The 22,342-nt window shown below is 44.3% G+C and overlaps 1 protein-coding gene across 1 annotated transcript in view; it reads right to left on the bottom strand.

Moving 5' to 3' along the window:
- LOC112240429 (trithorax group protein osa) overlaps positions 1-18,014 on the bottom strand; it is a 164,434-nt gene extending 146,420 nt beyond the window's left edge. The window contains exon 1 of the mRNA XM_042328140.1: positions 17,500-18,014. Within this exon, the coding sequence (XP_042184074.1) occupies positions 17,500-17,553 (54 nt within the window). The 5' untranslated portion in view covers positions 17,554-18,014. The remainder of the gene's footprint in view (positions 1-17,499) is intronic.
- Between the last annotated feature and the right edge of the window lie 4,328 nt (positions 18,015-22,342).

The following is a 22,342-nucleotide window of genomic DNA, read 5'->3' as shown; positions in this document are numbered from 1 at the left end:
TTGTTTTTCTCTCTCTCTTCCTGTTTGTCTCTCCTTTTCTCCCTCCCCCTTCCCTCCGGTATTGGGTCATTGAACCACAGTGAGAGCAGGAGGAGATTTCAGGAGCAAAACAGTGAGTAGCAGACTATACTAGAATGGTGAGTGTTTCTCCACGCTGGAAGACTGATCTAGTGCACTTCTTTTGAGTTAGGGAACAGAGTGCCATTTCAGACGAACCCCGAGTTTTCCCTCAACAGACTGAGCCAAAGGCAGCAGGGGGGTTAGAGGTGACCACATCTGCTCAGACCTGCCGGTTACAGCCGTTGACCCAGGCACGCGTGTATGCCTGAGTGTTTGAATCAAGCCCACTAACTTTACCCCCCCCCATCTTTCCAACACTTAACTACAAAATGACAAAAGCAGTAGGCCTGCCCCACTGTCCAGTACTCTGGGGAACTAGATAAAAGCCTCATTGCCATTAAAAAATAAATACAAATCAAAAATAACGTTCCAACTCCCGACACACACACACCAAAGTCTCCTGTCCATAGTTTCACTGGTTCTCTCATAACAACGGAAAGAGAGAAGCTGGTTCTCTCATAACAACTGAAAGAGAGAAGCTGGTTCTCTCATAACAACTGAAAGAGAGAAGCTGGTTCTCTCATAACAACTGAATGAGAGAAGCTGGTTCTCTCATAACAACTGAAAGAGAGAAGCTGGTTCTCTCATAACAACTGAAAGAGAGAAGCTGGTTCTCTCATAACAACTGAAAGAGAGAAGCTGGTTCTCTCATAACAACTGAATGAGAGAAGCTGGTTCTCTCATAACAACTGAAAGAGAGAAGCTGGTTCTCTCATAACAACTGAAAGAGAGAAGCTGGTTCTCTCATAACAACTGAAAGAGAGAAGCTGGTTCTCTCATAACAACTGAAAGAGAGAAGCTGGTTCTCTCATAACAACTGAAAGAGAGAAGCTGGTTCTCTCATAACAACTGAAAGAGAGAAGCTGGTTCTCTCATAACAACTGAAAGAGAGAAGCTGGTTCTCTCATAACAACTGAAAGAGAGAAGCTGGTTCTCTCATAACAACTGAATGAGAGAAGCTGGTTCTCTCATAACAACTGAAAGAGAGAAGCTGGTTCTCTCATAACAACTGAAAGAGAGAAGCTGGTTCTCTCATAACAACTGAAAAAGAGAAGCTGGTGCTCTCAAGCACATCTCAAGCCCCCCCCATCCTCTACCCTCATCCCCCTCTCCATCTCTCTTGGGGAGTCACCATATGGCACAACATCCTCTACCCTCATCCCCCTCTCCATCTCTCTTGGGAGTCCCCATATGGCACAGCATCCTCTACCCTCACCCCCTCATCCCCCTCTCCATCTCTCTTGGGGAGTCCCCATATGGCACAGCATCCTCTACCCTCACCCCCTCACCCCCTCATCCCCCTCTCCATCTCTCTTGGGAGTCCCCATATGGCACAGCATCCTCTACCCTCATCCCCCTCTCCATCTCTCTTGGGGAGTCCCCATATGGCACAGCATCCTCTACCCTCACCCCCTCACCCCCTCTTCATCTCTCTTGGGGAGTCCCCATATGGCACAGCATCCTCTACCCTCATCCCCCTCTCCATCTCTCTTGGGAGTCACCATATGGCACAGCATCCTCTACCCTCAACCCCCTCATCCCCCTCTCCATCTCTCTTGGGAGTCCCCATATGGCACAGCATCCTCTACCCTCACCCCCTCATCCCCCTCTCCATCTCTCTTGGGGAGTCCCCATATGGCACAGCATCCTCTACCCTCATCCCCCTCTCCATCTCTCTTGGGGAGTCACCATATGGCACAGCATCCTCTACCCTCATCCCCCTCTCCATCTCTCTTGGGGAGTCACCATATGGCACAGCATCCTCTACCCTCATCCCCCTCTCCATCTCTCTTGGGGAGTCACCATATGGCACAGCATCCTCTACCCTCAACCCCTCATCCCCTCTCCATCTCTCTTGGGGAGTCCCCATATGGCACAGCATCCTCTACCCTCACCCCCTCATCCCCCTCTCCATCTCTCTTGGGGAGTCCCCATATGGCACAGCATCCTCTACCCTCATCCCCCTCTCCATCTCTCTTGGGGAGTCACCATATGGCACAGCATCCTCTACCCTCATCCCCCTCTCCATCTCTCTTGGGGAGTCCCCATATGGCACAGCATCCTCTACCCTCATCCCCCTCTCCATCTCTCTTGGGGAGTCACCATATGGCACAGCATCCTCTACCCTCATCCCCCTCTCCATCTCTCTTGGGAGTCCCCATATGGCACAGCATCCTCTACCCTCACCCCCTCATCCCCCTCTCCATCTCTCTTGGGGAGTCCCCATATGGCACAGCATCCTCTACCCTCATCCCCCTCTCCATCTCTCTTGGGGAGTCCTCATATGGCACAGCATCCTTTATGGCACAGCAGTGGAGATCAGCAGAAATTCATCCCCCTTTTTCAACCCTTCTTTACAAGCCATTTAAAAAAGAATCATCACCACACACACACTGCAGTTCTAAATGACAAGGGCCTTCTACGTGTAGAGAGAATGTCTGTGTGGAGAGAGAGAGAGAGAGAGAGAGAATGTCTGTGTGGAGAGAGAGAGAGAGAGAGAGAGAGAGAGAGAGAGAGAGAGAGAGAGAGAGAATGTCTGTGTGGAGAGAGAGAGAGAGAGAGAGAGAGAGAGAGAGAATGTCTGTGTGGAGAGAGAGAGAGAGAGAGAGAGAGAGAGAGAGAGAGAGAGAGAGAGAATGTCTGTGTGGAGAGAGAGAGAGAGAGAGAGAGAGAGAATGTCTGTGTGGAGAGAGAGAGAGAGAGAGAGAGAGAATGTCTGTGTGGAGAGAGAGAGAAAGAGAGCACTAAGAGGTGAGGCATCAAAGACTCATAATGGCCAAGAGATTTTTCCTTTTAACAATCAAAGCCACTTCTGAGTTAAGTGCGTGCGTGTGTGCGTGTGTGTGTGTGTGTGTGTGTGTGTGTGTGTGTGTGTGTGTGTGTGTGTGTGTGTGTGTGTGTGTGTGTGTGTGTGTGTGTGTGTGTGTGTGTGTGTGTGTGTTACACTTCAGCGTTGAATTCCTTCTTGCTCTCCTAACACAATTACTCCAGTGATCTCATCGTCAGAGACTGTCGGTCAGATGAAAGAGAAGTCTTCCCCTCTTTATTCTCCCTCTCTCTGGAGTTGTTTTGGTTAACAGAACGTTCTTTTCCCGACAGTGGTGTTGTGCTCGCTCGGGTGGGTTCGGTCCAGACAGAGACTCACATTACGTTGGCTACATCCCAAATGACACCCTATTCCCTACATAGTGCACTACTTATGACCTGCGCCCATAGGAACCTTTTTAAAAGTAGTGCACTATGTAGGGAATAGGGTGTCATTTGGGAAGTTGCCTTTGACTGAGAAACCGTTGGCAACGAATGTACTCAACATACTAGATCTGAGGGAGCTCACACACACACACACACACACACACACACACACACACACACACACACACACACACACACACACTGGCAGGAGGACTCTGTAATAGTATACTTTAAAGTGTTTTACTTATTTGGCTGTGGATCAGTTTAAATAGAGACAAACAGAAAGATCCGGCAGCTGGGCCAGTGGGGAATGCCTATCGCCATGGGTAACGATATGGTACACCGCTACAAGAAACTAGTCAAGACTGTATCCTACATCAGCCTAGTCAAGACTGTATCCTACATCAGCCTAGTCAAGACTGTATCCTAGAACAGCCTAGTCAAGACTGTATCCTACATCAGCCTAGTCAAGACTGTATCCTAGAACAGCCAAGTCAAGACTGTATCCTACATCAGCCTAGTCAAGACTGTATTCTAGAACAGCCAAGTCAAGACTGTATCCTACATCAGCCTAGTCAAGACTGTATCCTACATCAGCCTAGTCAAGACTGTATTCTAGAACAGCCAAGTCAAGACTGTATCCTACATCAGCCTAGTCAAGACTGTATTCTAGAACAGCCTAGTCAAGACTGTATCCTACAACAGCCTAGTCAAGACTGTATTCTAGAACAGCCTAGTCAAGACTGTATCCTACATCAGCCTAGTCAAGACTGTATTCTAGAACAGCCAAGTCAAGACTGTATCCTACATCAGCCTAGTCAAGACTGTATCCTAGATCAGCCTAGTCAAGACTGTATCCTAGAACAGCCAAGTCAAGACTGTATCCTACATCAGCCTAGTCAAGACTGTATCCTAGAACAGCCAAGTCAAGACTGTATCCTACATCAGCCTAGTCAAGACTGTATCCTAGAACAGCCAAGTCAAGACTGTATCCTACATCAGCCTAGTCAAGACTGTATCCTACATCAGCCTAGTCAAGACTGTATCCTAGAACAGCCTAGTCAAGACTGTATCCTAGAACAGCCAAGTCAAGACTGTATCCTACATCAGCCTAGTCAAGACTGTATCCTAGAACAGCCAAGTCAAGACTGTATCCTACATCAGCCTAGTCAAGACTGTATCCTACATCAGCCTAGTCAAGACTGTATCCTACATCAGCCTAGTCAAGACTGTATCCTACATCAGCCTAGTCAAGACTGTATCCTACAACAGCCTAGTCAAGACTGTATCCTACAACAGCCTAGTCAAGACTGTATCCTACAACAGCCTATTCAAGACTGTATCCTACATCAGCCTAGTCAAGACTGTATCCTACATCAGCCTAGTCAAGACTGTATCCTACATCAGCCTAGTCAAGACTGTATCCTACAACAGCCTAGTCAAGACTGTATCCTACAACAGCCTAGTCAAGACTGTATCCTACAACAGCCTAGTCAAGACTGTATCCTACAACAGCCTAGTCAAGACTGTATCCTACAACAGCCTAGTCAAGACTGTATCCTACAACAGCCTAGTCAAGACTGTATCCTACAACAGCCTAGTCAAGACTGTATCCTACAACAGCCTAGTCAAGACTGTATCCTACAACAGCCTAGTCAAGACTGTATCCTACAACAGCGTAGTCAAGACTGTATCCTACAACAGCCTAGTCAAGACTGTATCCTACATCAGCCTAGTCAAGACAGCCTACAGTGGTTGCTCCATTAAACATTTTGTGATCATGCTGCGGGACTTAGAGGTAATTTGTCGTTTAGTACAGTACCCTGCATCACCACTTCATTGCTCCAGACCACCACAAGGGGGAGTTAGAGCACTGATTATGCTTTTGGGTCCTACTGTGTCTCTAACTGACAATGAATGGGAGACATAAACCTCAATAGAAACTGATAATTGTGCACAACTTCAGTATTACTTACTAAAAGTGTTGTTACACTAAGGTTTTTATTATTTTATTTTGTTAGGATTATTTTACTGTAGTACTGTAGGCCACTCCCGACCAGTCATGTTGTACAGTGCCTGAGTGGCACAACGGCCTAAGACACTGCATAACAATGCAAGCTGTGTTGCTACAGATGCTGGTTCAATACCTGTGGTGGGCTTGACTGGGAGACTGTAGGGTTTTGTTTCTCTCCCTGTAAAAACAGAAATAAATCATTCTAAATAACGAACTGGCTTTATTAAAAAAATTAGTAAGAATGTCTCACACCATGTTCAAGAATGGCCTTTTTCTCGCTCATTTTACGTTATTTGAAAACAAAATAATCTCCAAAATATGATTTTTTAAACAAAGCGATTATTATTATTATTATTAATTTAGAATGATATAAAAGCCAGTTGGATATTCTCACAGATATATTATTAACCCTGTTATTAGCAGGGCAATATATATTGGTCATATTGGTCATGGCTCCTGAGTGATGCACAATGCTGTGATGGCACACTGTGGTATTTCACCCAGTAGATATGGGAGTTTATCAATATTAGGTTTGTTTTCGAATTCTTTGTGGATCTGTGTAATATGAGGGAAATATGTGTCTCTAATATGGTCGTATATTTGGCAGGAAGTTAGGTAGTGCAGCTCAGTTTCCACCTCATTTTGTGGGCAGTGAGCACATAGCCTGTCTTCTCTTGAGAGCCAGGTCTGCCTAATGAAGCCTTTCTCAATAGCAAGGCTATGCTCACTGAGTCTGTACATAGTCAAAGCTTTCCTTAAGTTTGGGTCAGTCACAGTAGTCAGGTATTCTGCCACTGTGTACTCTCTGTTTAGGGTCAGTCATAGTGGTCAGGTATTCTGCCGCTGTGTACTCTCTGTTTAGGGTCAGTCACAGTAGTCAGGTATTCTGCCACTGTGTACTCTCTGTTTAGGGTCAGTCACAGTAGTCAGGTATTCTGCCACTGTGTACTCTCTGTTTAGGGTCAGTCACAGTAGTCAGGTATTCTGCCACTGTGTACTCTCTGTTTAGGGTCAGTCACAGTAGTCAGGTATTCTGCCACTGTGTACTCTCTGTTTAGGGTCAGTCACAGTAGTCAGGTATTCTGCCACTGTGTACTCTCTGTTTAGGGTCATTCCAGTCACACCTAAGTCAATGGTCTCATTCTGCCACTGTGTACTGTGTCTGTTTAGGGTCAGTCACAGTAGTCAGGTGTTCTGCCACTGTGTACTGTCTGTTTAGGGTCAGTCACAGTAGTCAGGTATTCTGCCACTGTGTACACCTTAGTTTACAGGGTCAGTCAAACTGGAGTAGTCAGGTATTCTGCCACTGTGTACTCTCTGTTTAGGGTCAGTCACAGTTCTGACAGGTATTCTGACTGTGAGATACATAGTTCTGACTGTTTAGGGCCAAATAGCATTCCAGTCTCTGACTATACACCTAAGAGACCAATGGTCTCATGTTCAGCTGAAACGTGTGTGTGTGTGTGTGTGTTCTGACTAGAGGAGTGTTCTGTGTGTGTGTGTCTGTGTGTTCTGTGTCTGTGTGTGTGTGACTGTGTGTCATGTGTGACTAGAGGAGATATGTTCTGACTAGTGTGTGTGTCTCTGTGTGTGTGTCTGTGTGTTTGTCTGTCAATGGTTGTTTAACACCATTAGTGCGTAATGACAGAGGTCACTAGGTCAAACTGGAGAGGAGAACTCGTCGATGACACACAAACACACACACACAGATTTTGACCCACACTATGGGAATAGATTGTAAAATAAGGAAAGGCTTTCTTTCAATCTATGAGGAAAAACATCAATGCTATACACTTCCTCACAGTTCTGACAAGAAGAGATATAGTTCTGACTAGAAGAGATATCATAGTTCTGACTAGAAGAGATATCATAGTTCTGACTAGAGGAGATATCATAGTTCTGACTAGAGGAGATATATCATGGTTCTGACTAGAGGAGATATATCATAGTTCTGACTAGAGGAGATATAGTTCTGACTAGAAGAGATATAGTTCTGACTAGAAGAGATATAGTTCTGACTAGAGGAGATATCATAGTTCTGACTAGAGGAGATATCATAGTTCTGACTAGAGGAGATATCATAGTTCTGACTAGAGGAGATATCATAGTTCTGACTAGAGGAGATATCATAGTTCTGACTAGAAGAGATATAGTTCTGACTAGAAGAGATATCATAGTTCTGACTAGAAGAGATATCATAGTTCTGACTAGAGGAGATATCATAGTTCTGACTAGAGGAGATATCATAGTTCTGACTAGAGGAGATATCATAGTTCTGACTAGAAGAGATATAGTTCTGACTAGAAGAGATATAGTTCTGACTAGAAGAGATATAATTCTGACTAGAGGAGATATAGTTCTGACTAGAGGAGATATCATAGTTCTGACGAGAAGAGATATCATGGTTCTGACTAGAGGAGATATCATAGTTCTGACGAGAAGAGATATCATGGTTCTGACTAGAGATATCATAGTTCTGACTAGAGGAGATATCATAGTTCTGACGAGAAGAGATATCATAGTTCTGACTAGAGATATCATAGTTCTGACTAGAGGAGATATCATAGTTCTGACTAGAAGAGATATAGTTCTGACTAGAAGAGATATAGTTCTGACTAGAAGAGATATCATAGTTCTGACTAGAGGAGATATCATAGTTCTGACTAGAGGAGATATCATAGTTCTGACTAGAAGAGATATAGTTCTGACTAGAAGAGATATAGTTCTGACTAGAAGAGATATAATTCTGACTAGAGGAGATATAGTTCTGACTAGAGGAGATATCATAGTTCTGACTAGAAGAGATATAGTTCTGACTAGAAGAGATATAGTTCTGACTAGAAGAGATATAATTCTGACTAGAGAAGAGATATCATGTTCTGACTAGAGAGATATCATAGTTCTGACTAGAGGAGATATCATAGTTCTGACGAGAAGAGATATCATAGTTCTGACTAGAGATATCATAGTTCTGACTAGAGGAGATATCATAGTTCTGACGAGAAGAGATATCATAGTTCTGACTAGAAGATATATTATGGGCGCATTCTTTTGTCTGTTTCTATGCATTCCTAGGTCCATTCTCAAACTCCACTTCACCCTGCCGCATTCAGCATTCCAATCCGTTAGATCACAAATTGCATCATTGGCCCACCATGCATCTGTCTGGTTTGTGCACATACTCTGGTTATCTCCCAAATGGCACCTTATTCCCTACCTAGTGCATAGTGCACTACTTTAGATAATGGCCCATAGGGTTCCAAGTAGTGCACTATGCAGGGCCTAGGTTGCAATTTGGGAAATGACCTCTGAATCCTGAGTCTGGAACTACATACAAGCTGTTATCCTTTCCTCTATAGACCTAATTAGAGACAGAGAGAGAGAAAGACAGAGAGAGACACATAGAGACACAGAGAGAGACAGAGAGAGAGAGAGACAGAGAAAGAGAGAGACAGAGAGAGAAAGACAGAGAGAGCGAGACAGAGAGACACAGCGAGAGACAATGAGAGATAGAGAGACACAGAGAGAGAGACAGAGAGAGAGAGACAGAGAGAGACAGAGAGAGAGAGAGACAGAGAAAGAGAGAGACAGAGAGAGAAAGACAGAGAGAGCGAGACAGAGAGAGAGAAAGACAGAGAGAGACACAGAGACACAGAGAGAGACAGAGAGAGAGAGAGAGACAGAGAAAGAGAGAGACAGAGAGAGAAAGACAGAGAGAGCGAGACAGAGAGACACAGCGAGAGACAATGAGAGACAGAGAGACACAGAGAGAGAGACAGAGAGAGAGAGATAGAGAGAGACAGAGAGAGAGACAGAGACAGAGACAGAGAGAGAGACAGAGAGAGAGAGAGAGAGAGAGAGAGACAGAGAGAGAGAGACAGAGAGAGACAGAGAGAGAGACAGAGACAGAGACAGAGAGAGAGAGAGCGAGAGAGAGAGACACAGAGAGAGAGAGAGAGAGAGAGAGAGACAGAGACAGAGAGACAGAGAGAGTGAGAGAGAGAGCAGCAGCAGCAGGATTTGTAACCTGTTATTATATGACATTTGAAATGTCTCAATTCCTTTGGAATGGAATGGAAATGAGTATTGTTTATTTCACTTTTGTTTTTTAAAATCTATTTCACTTGCTTATGCAATGTAAACATACTGTACCAGTCAAAAGTTTGGACACGTCTACTAATTCAAGGGTATTTCTATATTTTTAATATTTTCTACATTGTAGAATAATTGTGACGACGTCAAAACTATGAAATAACACATATTTTTTTCTACCTTTATTTAACTAGGCAAGTCAGTTAAGAACAAATTTCCTTTTTTCAATGACGGCCTAGGAACACTGGGAACACTTAACTGCCTTGTTCAGGGGCAGAACGACAGATTTGTACCTTGTCAGCTTGGGGATTCAAACTTGCAACCTTTCGGGTTACTAGTCCAACGCTCTAATCACTAGGCTACCCTGCCGCCCCAATCATCATGTAGTAACCAAAAAAGTGTTAAACAAATCTAAATAGATTTTAGATTCCTCAAAGTAGTCACCATTTGCCTTGATGACTGCTTTGCAGACTCTTGGCATTCTCTCAACCAGCTTCACCTGGAATGCCTTTCCAAAAGTCTTGAAGGAGTTCCCACATATGCTGAGCACTTGTTGGCTGCTTTTCCTTCACTCTGCAGTAAAACTCATCCCAAACCATCTCAATTGGGTTGAAGTCGGGTGATTGTGGAGGCCAAGTCATTTGATGCAGCACTCCATCGCTCTCCTTCTTGGCCAACTAGTCCTTACACAGCCTGGAGGTGTGTTTTTGGTCATTGTCCTGTTGAAAAATAAATAATAGTCCCACTAAGCGCAAACCAGATAGGATGGCATATCACTGCAGAATACTGTGGTAACCATGCTGTTTATGTGCCTTGAATTCTAAATAAATCACAGACAGTGTCACCAGCAAAGCACCCCCACACCATCACACCACCTCCTCCATGCTTCATGGTGGGAACCACACATGCAGAGATCATCAGTTCACCTACTTTGTGTCTCACAAAGACACGGCGGTTGGAAGCAAAATCTCCCATTTGACCAAAGGACAGATTTCCACAGGTCTAATGTTCATTGCTCGTGTTTCTTGGCCCAAACAAGTCTCTTCTTCTTATTGGTGTCCCTTAGTAGTGGTTTCTTTGCAGCAAATCGACCATGAAGGCCTGATTCATGCAGCCTCCTCTGAACAGTTGATGTTGAGATGTGTCTGTTACTTAAACTCTGTGAAGCATTTATTTGGGATAGTACAGTGCCTTGCAAAAGTATTCACCCCCCTTGGTATTTTTCCTATTTTGTTGCATTACAATCTGTAATTTAAATTGATTTTTACTTGGATTTCATGTAATAAACATACACAAAATAGTCCAAATTGGTGAAGTGAAATGAAAAAAATTACTTGTTTCAAAAAATGCAAAAAAATGTCAAACAGAAAAGTGGTGTGTATGTTTTATTTTTTTTTACCTTTATTTAACCAGGCAAGTCAGTTAAGAACAAATTCTTATTTTCAATGACGGCCTAGGAACTGTGGGTTAACTGCCTGTTCAGGAGCAGAACGACAGATGTGTACCTTGTCAGATTTGTACCTTGGGGATTCGAACTTGCAACCTTTCGGTTACTAGTCCAACGCTCTAACCACTAGGCTACCCTGCCGCCCCATGTATCACCCCATTGCTATATTTGGTATAAAATAAACGAGTCGGTAGGCTAATAACAGTATAATGGTTGTATAAAGGTAACCAACTTCATAGGCAGTATTCTGATAATGAAACATAATATGGTTATGTGGGTTTATCACTGTTTTAAATGAGATCTGGTGCGACTAATTACCTTCAGAAGTCACATACAGTGCCTTGCGAAAGTATTCGCCCCCCTTGAACTTTGCGACCGTTTGCCACATTTCAGGCTTCAAACATAAAGATATAAAACTGTATTTTTGTGAAGAATCAACAACAAGTGGGACACAATCATGAAGTGGAACGACATTTATTGGATATTTCAAACTTTTTTAACAAATCAAAAACTGAATAATTGGGCGTGCAAAATTATTCAGCCCCTTTACATTCAGTGCAGCAAACTCTCTCCAGAAGTTCAGTGAGGATCTCTGAATGATCCAATGTTGACCTAAATGACTAATGATGATAAATACAATCCACCTGTGTGTAATCAAGTCTCCGTATAAATGCACCTGCACTATGATAGTCTCAGAGGTCCGTTGAAAGCGCAGAGAGCATCATGAAGAACAAGGAACACACTAGGCAGGTCCGAGATACTGTTGTGAAGAAGTTTAAAGCCGGATTTGGATACAAAAAGATTTCCCAAGCTTTAAACATCCCAAGGAGCACTGTGCAAGCGATAATATTGAAATGGAAGGAGTATCAGACCACTGCAAGTCTACCAAGACCTGGCCGTCCCTCTAAACTTTCAGCTCATACAAGGAGAAGACTGATCAGAGATGCAGCCAAGAGGCCCATGATCACTCTGGATGAACTGCAGAGATCTACAGCTGAGGTGGGAGACTCTGTCCATAGGACAACAATCAGTCGTATATTGCACAAATCTGGCCTTTATGGAAGAGTGGCAAGAAGAAAGCCATTTCTTAAAGATATCCATAAAAAGTGTTGTTTAAAGTTTGCCACAAGCCACCTGGGAGACACACCAAACATGTGGAAGAAGGTGCTCTGGTCAGATGGAAACCAAAATTGAACTTTTTGGCAACAATGCAAAACGTTATGTTTGGCGTAAAAGCAACACAGCTCATCACCGTGAACACACCATCCCCACTGTCAAACATGGTGGTGGCAGCATCATGGTTTGGGCCTGCTTTTCTTCAGCAGGGACAGGGAAGATGGTTAAAATTGATGGGAAGATGGATGGAGCCAAATACAGGACCATTCTGGAAGAAAACCTGATGGAGTCTGCAAAAGACCTGAGACTGGGACGGAGATTTGTCTTCCAACAAGACAATGATCCAAAACATAAAGCAAAATCTACAATGGAATGGTTCAAAAATAAACATATCCAGGTGTTAGAATGGCCAAGTCAAAGTCCAGACCTGAATCCAATCGAGAATCTGTGGAAAGAACTGAAAATTGCTGTTCACAAATGCTCTCCATCCAACCTCACTGAGCTCGAATTTTTCAGTTTTTGATTTGTTAAAAAAGTTTGAAATATCCAATAAATGTCGTTCCACTTCATGATTGTGTCCCACTTGTTGTTGATTCTTCACAAAAAAAATACAGTTTTATATCTTTATGTTTGAAGCCTGAAATGTGGCAAAAGGTCGCAAAGTTCAAGGGGGCCGAATACTTTCGCAAGGCACTGTAATTAGTTCAATAAAGTCCACCTGTGTGCAATCTAAGTGTCACATAATCTGTCACATGATCTCAGTATATATACACCTGTTCTGAAACGCCCCAAAGTCTGCAACACCACAAAGCAAGAGGCACCACCAAGAAAGCTGCACCATGAAGACCAACGAGCTCTCCAAACAGGTCAGGGACAAAGTTGTGGAGAAGTACAGATCAGGGTTGGGTTATAAAAAATGTCAGAAACTTTGAACATCCCACGGAGCATCATTAAATCCATAATTAAAAAATGGAAAGAATATGGCACCACAACAAACCTGCCAAGAGTGGGTCGCCCTCCAAAACTTACGGACCAGGCAAGGAGGGCATTGATCAGAGAGGCAACACAGAGACTAAAGATAACCCTGAAGGAGCTGCAAAGCTCCACAGCGGTGATTGGAGTATCTGTCCACTTTAAGCCGTACACTCCACAGAGCTGGGCTTTATGGAAGAGTGGCCAGAAAAAAAAAATTGCTTAAAGAAAAAATAAGCCAACACGTTTGGTGTTCGCCAAAAGGCATGTGGGAGACTCCCCACATGTATGGAAGAAGGTACTCTGGTCAGATGAGATTAAAATTGAGCTTTTGGCCATCAAGGAAAATGCTATGTCTGGCGCAAACCCAACACCTCATCACCCAGAGAACACCATCCCCACAGTGAAGCATGGTGGTGGCAACATCATGCTGTGGGGATGTTTTTCATCGGCAGGGACTGGGAAACTGGTCAGAATTGAAGGAATGATGGATGACGCTAAATACAGGGACATTTCAGTCTTCCAGAGATTTGAGACTGGGACGGAGGCTCACCTTCCAGCAGGACAATGACCCTAAGCATACTGCTAAAGCAACACTTGAGTGGTTTAAGGGGGAACATTTAAATAGCCTAGTCAAAGCCAGACTTCAATTCAATTGAGAATCTGTGGTATGACTTAAAGATTGCTGTACACCAGCAGGAACCCATCCAACTTCAAGGAGCTGGAGCAATTTTGCCTTGAAGAATGGGAAAAAATCCCAGTGGCTAGATGTGCCAAGATGTGCCAAGCTTATAGAGACATACCCCAAGAGACTTGCAGCTGTAATTGCTGCAAAAGGTGGCTCTACAAAGTGTTGACTTTGGGGGGGATGAATAGTTATGCACGCTCAAGTTTCGTTTTTTTTTGTTCCACAATAACAAAATATTTTGCATCTTCAAAGTGATAGGTATCTTGTGTAAATCCAATTATACAAACCTCCCAAAAATCTATTTTAATTCCAGGTTGTAAGACAACAAAATAGGAAAAATGTCAAAGGGGGTGAATAGTTTCGCAAGCCACTGTAACTCTAATGAACTTACCTTCTGCAGCAGAAGTAACTCTGATCATCCTGTCCTGTGGTGGTCCTCATAAGAGCCAGTTTCATCAAAGTGCTTGATGGTTTTTGCGACGCCACTTGAAGTAACTTTCAAAGTTCCTGCAATTTCCCGGATTGACTCACCTTCATCTCTTAAAGTAATGATGGACTGTCGTTTCTCTTTGCTTATTTAAGCTGTTCTTGCCATAATATGGACTTGGTCTTTTACCAAATAGGGCTATTTTCTGTAAAACATCCCTTCCTTGTCACAACACAACTGATTGGCTCAAACGCATTAAGATGGAAAGAAATTCCACAAATTAACTTTTACCAGCCTGTTAACTGAAATGCATTCCAGGTGACTACCTCATGAGGCTGGTTGAGAGAATGCCAAGAGTGTTATTTCATAATGTCGATGTCTTCACTATTATTTTACAATGTAGAAAATAGTCAAAATAAAGAAAAACCCTTGAATGAGTAGGTGTGTCCAAACTTTTGACTGGTACTGTATGTTTCCCATGCCAATCAAGCCCCTTGAATTGAAATTGAGAGAGAGGTGGGGGACATGGTCACAAGGGAAAGACTGAGCAATCAAGTAACAAGGGAAAATAACTAGCCTAGACTATCTATGGAAATAGTAGCTCTCACTCTGAAGTGTATTTAACCAAATTCTGTGTGAAGCCAAGTAGCAAGAGCGCCAGAGAGAGGAGAGAGAAAGAGGAGAGAGAAAGAGGAGAGAGAGAGGAGAGAGGAGAGAGAGAGAGGAGAGAGGAGAGAGAGAGAGGAGAGAGAGAGAGAGAGAGAGAGAGAGAAAGAGGAGAGAGAAAAAGGAGAGAGAGGAGAGAGAGAGAGAGAGAGAAAGAGGAGAGAGGAGAGAGCGAGAAAGAGGAGAGAGAGAAAAAGGAGAGAGAGAGAGAGAGAGAGAGAGAGAGAAAGAGGAGAGATGAGAAAGAAAGGAGAGAGAAAGAGGAGAAATGAGGAGAAATGATGGAGAGAGGAGAGAGAAAGAGAGAGAGAGAAAAGAGAGAGAGAAGAGAGAGAGAAAGGAGAGAGAGAGAGAGAGAGAAAGAGAGAGAGAGAGAGAGAGAGGAGAGAGAGAGAGAGAGAGAGAGGAGAGGAGAGAGAGAGAGAGAGAGAGAGAGAGAGAGGAGAGAGAGAGAGAGAGAGAGAGAGAAAAAGGAGAGAGAGGAGAGAGAGAGAAGAGAGAGAGGGGAGAGAGAGGAGAGAGAGGAGAGAGAGAGAAAAAGGAGAGAGAGAGGAGAGAGAGAGCTGTGGTGGCATAGTCTCTTAAATCACCATTATAACTGCTTGCTTTCATTTCACCATTTAGTTTAATTGAGCAGAAACCATCATTGATCCGTCCAATGGCACAAAAATGGAACGTCAGCATGTTTTGATAACTAATCAAGAGAAATAACCCTTACTACAGCACAAAGACGGTGTCTCAATCATATCTCCTTTCTCCCTCAAGTGTTCAATTCATGGATTTAAAAGGAAAGGACCGGTACAATGTCTCTTTATCCCAGGCCGACACCAGTCCAATGCTTTTACATTTGTGCGGGGGTAGTGAACGAGTGCACACTTCAGGAAGAAGGAGAAATGAGTGGGGCACAACCTTGAATCAAAATCAGACGTTGTGATAGACATCAGTATCTGAAGCCACTGGTGAATTGAGCCAGTTGAACTCCAGGTCAAGAATAGCTCTTGGGTTAGGCCTAGGTGCTGTGTCGTCGCTCTCCCTGGACACACGGACACACACGGACACACACACACACACACAAAGCTGATGGATGACAGGGCGTGTGTTTAATCTCATTGTGTATTCTAGCAGCCGCCTTTAATCCCCCGCTCAGCCAGTCACACTCGTGTCCCAAATCGCACCCTATTTAGGGCACTACCTTTGACCAGGGCCCTTAGGGAATAGGGTACCATTCGGGACACATTGGTAGCTAGCCGCTTGTCTAAAACCATAAACTATGTATCTCCTCTATTTCCTAGGATATATGTCTCCCCCTCTCTCTCATACACACACCATTTATCTGTGTCAATGTGTTATCATACGAAGCCATCAAGCAACCATCAATCTGATCTGGCGCAGAAAATCGTTTTCCACCCTCCAATCCACATTATTGTTTCAAAAACCACGTGACACAGAGAGCGAGAGAGAGCACGAGAGAGAGAGACACACACATTAGCATTATCATTAATAGGCTATAGTAGCCCTGTAGCGTAATATTAAAATAGCCTCTCCTACACCAAAGCAACGCTCTGAGCTGCTCTTTTGTTACAGACCCGTAGCACGCTGACTGCCAGGCCGATTCAGAAGCCATATAAATGGGATTTAATTCCTACAAGGAGACCACATGCTGGTGCTCGGGAGAGAGAGGCAGGGGCTTGACTGTTACGGGGGGGAGAGAGAGACAGGGACACGGGAGTTTAGCCTAGACTGTGGATGCGATCGCTCGCTGCTCAGTGCGTTCAGCCAAGCATGAGAACACAAAAGGTTGTTTCCTTCAAAAGAGGAAGAAGCCTTTTCAGAGGTGCTGGAACCAAGCAGCAAGAGCAGTCAGACACAGCAGACCCGTCCGTGTAGAGTTGTTATAGTAACGTAATGTATATGCTATTATGCTATTATTTCTAGTAAGTAGTGTATTGAATTAAATCGGTACAAGTAGCGAGTCGCCCGCGGTCCTCGCTCTCCCCACACGCTCTAGTTCTGGAATTGTTATTTTGCTGCAATTTTAACGCAAACCCGAGAAACCACAACATCCGATAATATTAGGCTATAGTCTAGTCACGGAATTTCCACGGAATTATAGGCTACAGAGCGTCTGGTGTTTCGTGCGCGTAAGAGAGACACATACCTAGGATAAGGGTTCATCTTTACTGTAGGCTAATGTTCAGGCTTTTCATACAGCCTCTGAAGCCTCACCAATAGCCGTTTAATCTCTGTGGTCACTGGGAGATCAATCCGGGCTAACCAAATGTAGGCTAGTGATTTCATTTCTATGTCAGTGCGCTCACAGTGTGTCACAAAACACACAGACAGCGAGAGAGGCAAGCAGTCTCTTTAACTTTGGCTATTATAAATGCCATCACTGAATAGCCTAAACACCTATTTAATTAAACAGCAACATATGGACACACGCATTCACACACACACACACACTGCATACTGCACTGTACAGCTCGCAAATTGAGCATTTCAATGTACTTGTGCATGTGACAAATAAAACGGGAAACTATAGTCTCGCTACAAGAAAGGAATCTGGGCATCATGTGTAGTAAATTAGCCTCTCCCATCAATTAATTAACATTAACCACTATCACTCACTCACACTGACTGACTGCCTGCCTGAATGACTGCACATTAGGCTACACAGACAGAAGCTCTCGAGCCTCTCACCGCAGCCAGTTCAAATTAGCGCTCGTGCTCATTAGAAGGATAGAATGAAACGGTGGGTAACTTACTACGGGCTCCATGCGAGGTGTGTCGACTGGTAACCGCGGAGACACCATTAGCATCTTGGAGATAAGGTGGACAGCGGCGACGGTCCCGTTAAATCCACTTTGCTGTTCGGTATATCAGTCCACTACTGCCAAAAATATCAAACCAACAAGGTTCTTCAAAAAAAAGAACAGAAAGGTTTAAAGACAACCTTTGAGGAGGCGGGGGGGTGAATGTCTCCCCACAGTCTTCTTTGTCTGGTAAATTGGTGTTGAGTACAGAACACGACAGGTATCAAATGAAAGGGGTACTGCAGCCAAGATAAAGCTAATTGTATATTCCCTTCAAGTATCATGCAAGTTCATTGTTTCTATTGCCGTATTCGTCGTAATGATACCGAGTCTAGTATCAATCTAGTCTCGGATCCGCACTTAGTCGCCAGAGCTGCTTGCTTCCTGGCTGTGGGGGCGGGGTTAGCTTGCTGATAGGTTGATAAGCAGTACTACGTCGACGAGAGGAGGAGACGACGTTTCTCCATTCGCCTCTCTGCACTTAAAGGGGACATTCCACTTGCTGGGATCGTGTGAGAGGCCAGTTTCTGTGTGTGTGTGTGTGTGAGAGAGAGAGAGAGTGTGCGTGTGTGTCTGCGTGTGTGTGCCTGCGTGTGTGTGTGTGTGTCTGCGTGTGTGTGTCTGCATGTGTGTGTGTGTGTGTGTGTGTGTGTGTGTGTGTGTGTGTGTGTGTGTGTGTGTGTGTGTGTGTGTGTGTGTGTGTGTGTGTGTGTTCAGATGAACGATAAAGAGAGTGACACACATATCTGCTCCAACACAAAGGGGCTGAGGGAAACCAGTGGTCATGATGTTAAACACGCCACTGAACACACATTGTCTTCAAAATAATCCTGATTCTACTCGTTCTCTTGTCAGGTCATTAAACTTATATAATAACAACATGATAATACAACATGATTAGCTATATAATATAGTTGCTACTATATTGGAATATATACCCTCCTCTTATAGGTATTAAACTGTTAAAGTAAACTACTATATAATACTATTATAATACACAACCAGTATTAATATATATATATTATAAATATATATATTTCTTTTTTTTCACTACAAATATTTCACAATAAACACAGTATATATATATATATTTTTTTTTAACAATTTGTGTTCAAGGTTACTGGTATATTTAAGACGATGTAAAAACAAATTAAGATGCTTGTGTGGATGATAGATGTGTGGATGATAGATGTGTGGATGATAGATGTGTGGATGATAGATGTTAGATGTGTGGATGATAGATGTTAGATGTGTGGATGATAGATGTGTGGATGATAGATGTTAGATGTGTGGATGATAGATGTGTGGATGATAGATGTGTGGATGATAGATGTTAGATGTGTGGATGATAGATGTGTGGATGATAGATGTGTGGATGATAGATGTGTGGATGATGGATGTGTGGATGATAGATGTGTGGATGATAGATGTGTGGATGATAGATGTTAGATGTGTGGATGATAGATGTGTGGATGATAGATGTGTGGATGATAGATGTTAGATGTGTGGATGATAGATGTGTGGATGATAGATGTGTGGATGATAGATGTTAGATGTGTGGATGATAGATGTGTGGATGATAGATGTTAGATGTGTGGATGATAGATGTGTGGATGATAGATGTTAGATGTGTGGATGATAGATGTGTGGATGATATATGTGTGGATGATAGATGTGTGGATGATAGATGTGTGGATGATAGATGTGTGGATGATAGATGTTAGATGTGTGGATGATATATGTGTGGATGATAGATGTGTGGATGATAGATGCTAGATGTGTGGATGATAGATGTGTGGATGATAGATGTTAGATGTGTGGATGATAGATGTGTGGATGATAGATGTGTGGATGATAGATGTGTGGATGATAGATGTTAGATGTGTGGATGATAGATGTGTGGATGATAGATGTGTGGATGATAGATGTTAGATGTGTGGATGATAGATGTGTGGATGATAGATGTTAGATGTGTGGATGATAGATGTGTGGATGATAGATGTGTGCTAAGCTGCACCCATAGCTGTATCTATAGCTAATTGCCATGTTACACACGTATAGACTCTTCCCCTAAGTGCAGACAGTCAGTTATTATATTGATTTGACAAGAATAGAACCATGTGCAGATTAAAGATGTCAAGTAAGCTTATCCTATATACCTACGGGCGTAACCACGACCCTACCATAATTACTTATCATGTTTTACACATATATACTCCTTTCTTTTCCTATGTGCAGTCAGTCAAGCAGTTGACCTTGAGAGAAGGACCTTAAAATGCTGGCTTTAAAGGGTCAATGGAGACACGTGTGGTGTGTGTGTGTGCGTGCGTGCGTGCGTGCGTGTGTGTGTGTGTGTGTGCGTGCGTGCGTGCGTGTGCGAGTGTGTGTGTGTGTGTGCGTATGTGCATGTGCGAGCGTGCGTGTGTGTACGTGCGTGTGCGAGCGTGCGCCTGTGCCTGTTCTTTTTAAGCAGACGTAGGGTGAAAATGAAGCAGTAGACATTCTAGTCAGCTCTATGGGGTCAGAGGTTACAGGTTAAGAAGGGGGTCATGGTGTGTTTTTATGGGTGGCCAACCCCTGGTAGGTAAGGCTTGAAATAAGACTTGATACGTCCCAAATGGCACCCTATTCCTTATATAATGCCCTACTTTTGACTAAAGCCCTATAGGTAGTGCACTATGTGGGCAATAGGTTAGGATTTGGTAATGGACGGGTAATGGACGGTTTAGATTTAAACAGTTGCTTTAGGAAAGGGGAGTGGAGGGGAATAGGGGACAGGGAGAGAGAGGAAGAGGGAGGGAGGAAGAGGAGAAGAAGGTATGGGGAGGAGAGGAGAGGTGAGGCGAGACAGAGGAGAGGCGAGACTGAGGGGAGGAGAGACAGAGGAGAGGCGAGGCAGAGGGGAGGAGAGGTGAGACTGAGGGGGGAGGCGAGACTGAGGGGAGGAGAGGAGAGGTGAGGCGAGACAGAGGAGAGGAGAGGCAGAGGGGAGGAGAGACAGAGGAGAAGAGAGACAGAGGATAAGAGAGAAAGAGGAGAGGATAGACAGAGGAGAAGAGAGACAGAGGAGAAGAGAGACAGAGGAGAAGAGAGAAAGAGGAGAGGAGACACAGAGGAGAGGAGAGACAGAGGAGAGGAGAGACAGAGGAAAAGAGAGACAGAGGAGAAGAGAGAAAGAGGAGAGGATAGACAGAGGAGAAGAAAGACAGAGGAGAAGAGAGACAGAGGAGAAGAGAGACAGAGGTGAAGAGAGACAGAGGAGAAGAGAGACAGAGGAGAAGAAAGACAGAGGAGAAGAGAGACAGAGGAGAAGAGAGAAAGAGGAGAGGATAGACAGAGGAGAAGAGAGACAGAGGAGAAGAGAGACAGAGGTGAAGAGAGACAGAGGAGAAGAGAGACAGAGGAGAAGAGAGACAGGGGAGAGGAGAGACAGTGGAGAAGAGAGACAGAGGTGAAGAGAGACAGAGGAGAAGAGAGACAGAGGAGAAGAGAGACAGAGGAGAAGAGAGACAGAGGAAAAGAGAGACAGAGGAGAAGAGAGACAGAGGAGAGGATAGACAGAGGAGAGGAGAGACAGATGAGAAGAGAGACAGAGGAGAAGAGAGACAGAGGAGAGGATAGACAGAGGAGAAGAGAGACAGAGGAGAAGAGAGACAGAGGAGAAGAGAGACAGAGGAGAAGAGAGACAGAGGAGAGGAGAGACAGAGGAGAAGAGAGACACAGGAGAGGATAGACAGAGGAGAAGGGAGACAGGGGAGAGGAGAGACAGTGGAGAAGAGAGACAGAGGAGAAGAGAGACAGAGGAGAAGAGAGACAGAGGAGAGGATAGACAGAGGAGAGGAGAGACAGAGGAGAAGAGAGACAGAAGAGAAGAGAGACAGAGGAGAGGATAGACAGAGGAGAAGGGAGACAGGGGAGAGGAGAGACAGTGGAGAAGAGAGACAGAGGAGAAGAGAGAAAGAGGAGAAGAGAGACAGAGGAGAAGAGAGAAAGAGGAGAGGAGAGACAGGGGAGAAGAGAGACAGAGGAGAGGATAGGCAGAGGAGAAGAGAGAGAGGAGAAGAGAGACAGAGGACAGGATAGACAGAGGAGAGAGAGGAGAGGATAGACAGAGGAGAGGAGAGACAGAGGAGAGGATAGACAGAGGAGAAGAGAGACAGAGGAGAGGAGAGACAGTGGAGAAGAGAGACAGAGGAGAAGAGAGAAAGAGGAGAAGAGAGACAGAGGAGAAGAGAGACAGAGGAGAGGATAGACAGAGGAGAAGGGAGACAGGGGAGAGGAGAGACAGTGGAGAGGATAGACAGAGGAGAGGAGAGACAGAGGAGAAGAGAGACAGAGGAGAGGATAGACAGAGGAGAGGAGAGACAGAGGAGAAGAGAGACAGAAGAGAAGAGAGACAGAGGATAAGAGAGAAAGAGGAGAAGAGAGACAGAGGAGAAGAGAGACAGAGGAGAGGATATACAGAGGAGAAGAGAGACAGAGGAGAAGAGAGACAGAGGAGAGGAGAGACAGAGGAGAGGATAGACAGAGGAGAAGAGAGACAGAGTAGAAGCGAGACAGAGGAGAAGAGAGACAGAGGAGAAGAGAGACAGAGGAGAAGAGAGACAGAGGAGAAGAGAGACAGAGGAGAGGATAGGCAGAGGAGAAGAGAGAGAGGAGAAGAGAGACAGAGGACAGGATAGACAGAGGAGAGAGAGGAGAGGATCGACAGAGGGAAGGAGAAAGTAAGTAGAGCAGGGTGGCCCCACAAGTTTGTTTAATTTTTTTGATAAAATACTGTAAAATGACCAGGAAA

Source organism: Oncorhynchus tshawytscha, linkage group LG10, assembly GCF_018296145.1.
Source record: "Oncorhynchus tshawytscha isolate Ot180627B linkage group LG10, Otsh_v2.0, whole genome shotgun sequence".
NCBI lineage: Eukaryota > Metazoa > Chordata > Actinopteri > Salmoniformes > Salmonidae > Oncorhynchus > Oncorhynchus tshawytscha.
Note: the sequence above shows the minus strand (reverse complement) of the source record. Positions and strands in the feature narration are given on the sequence as shown.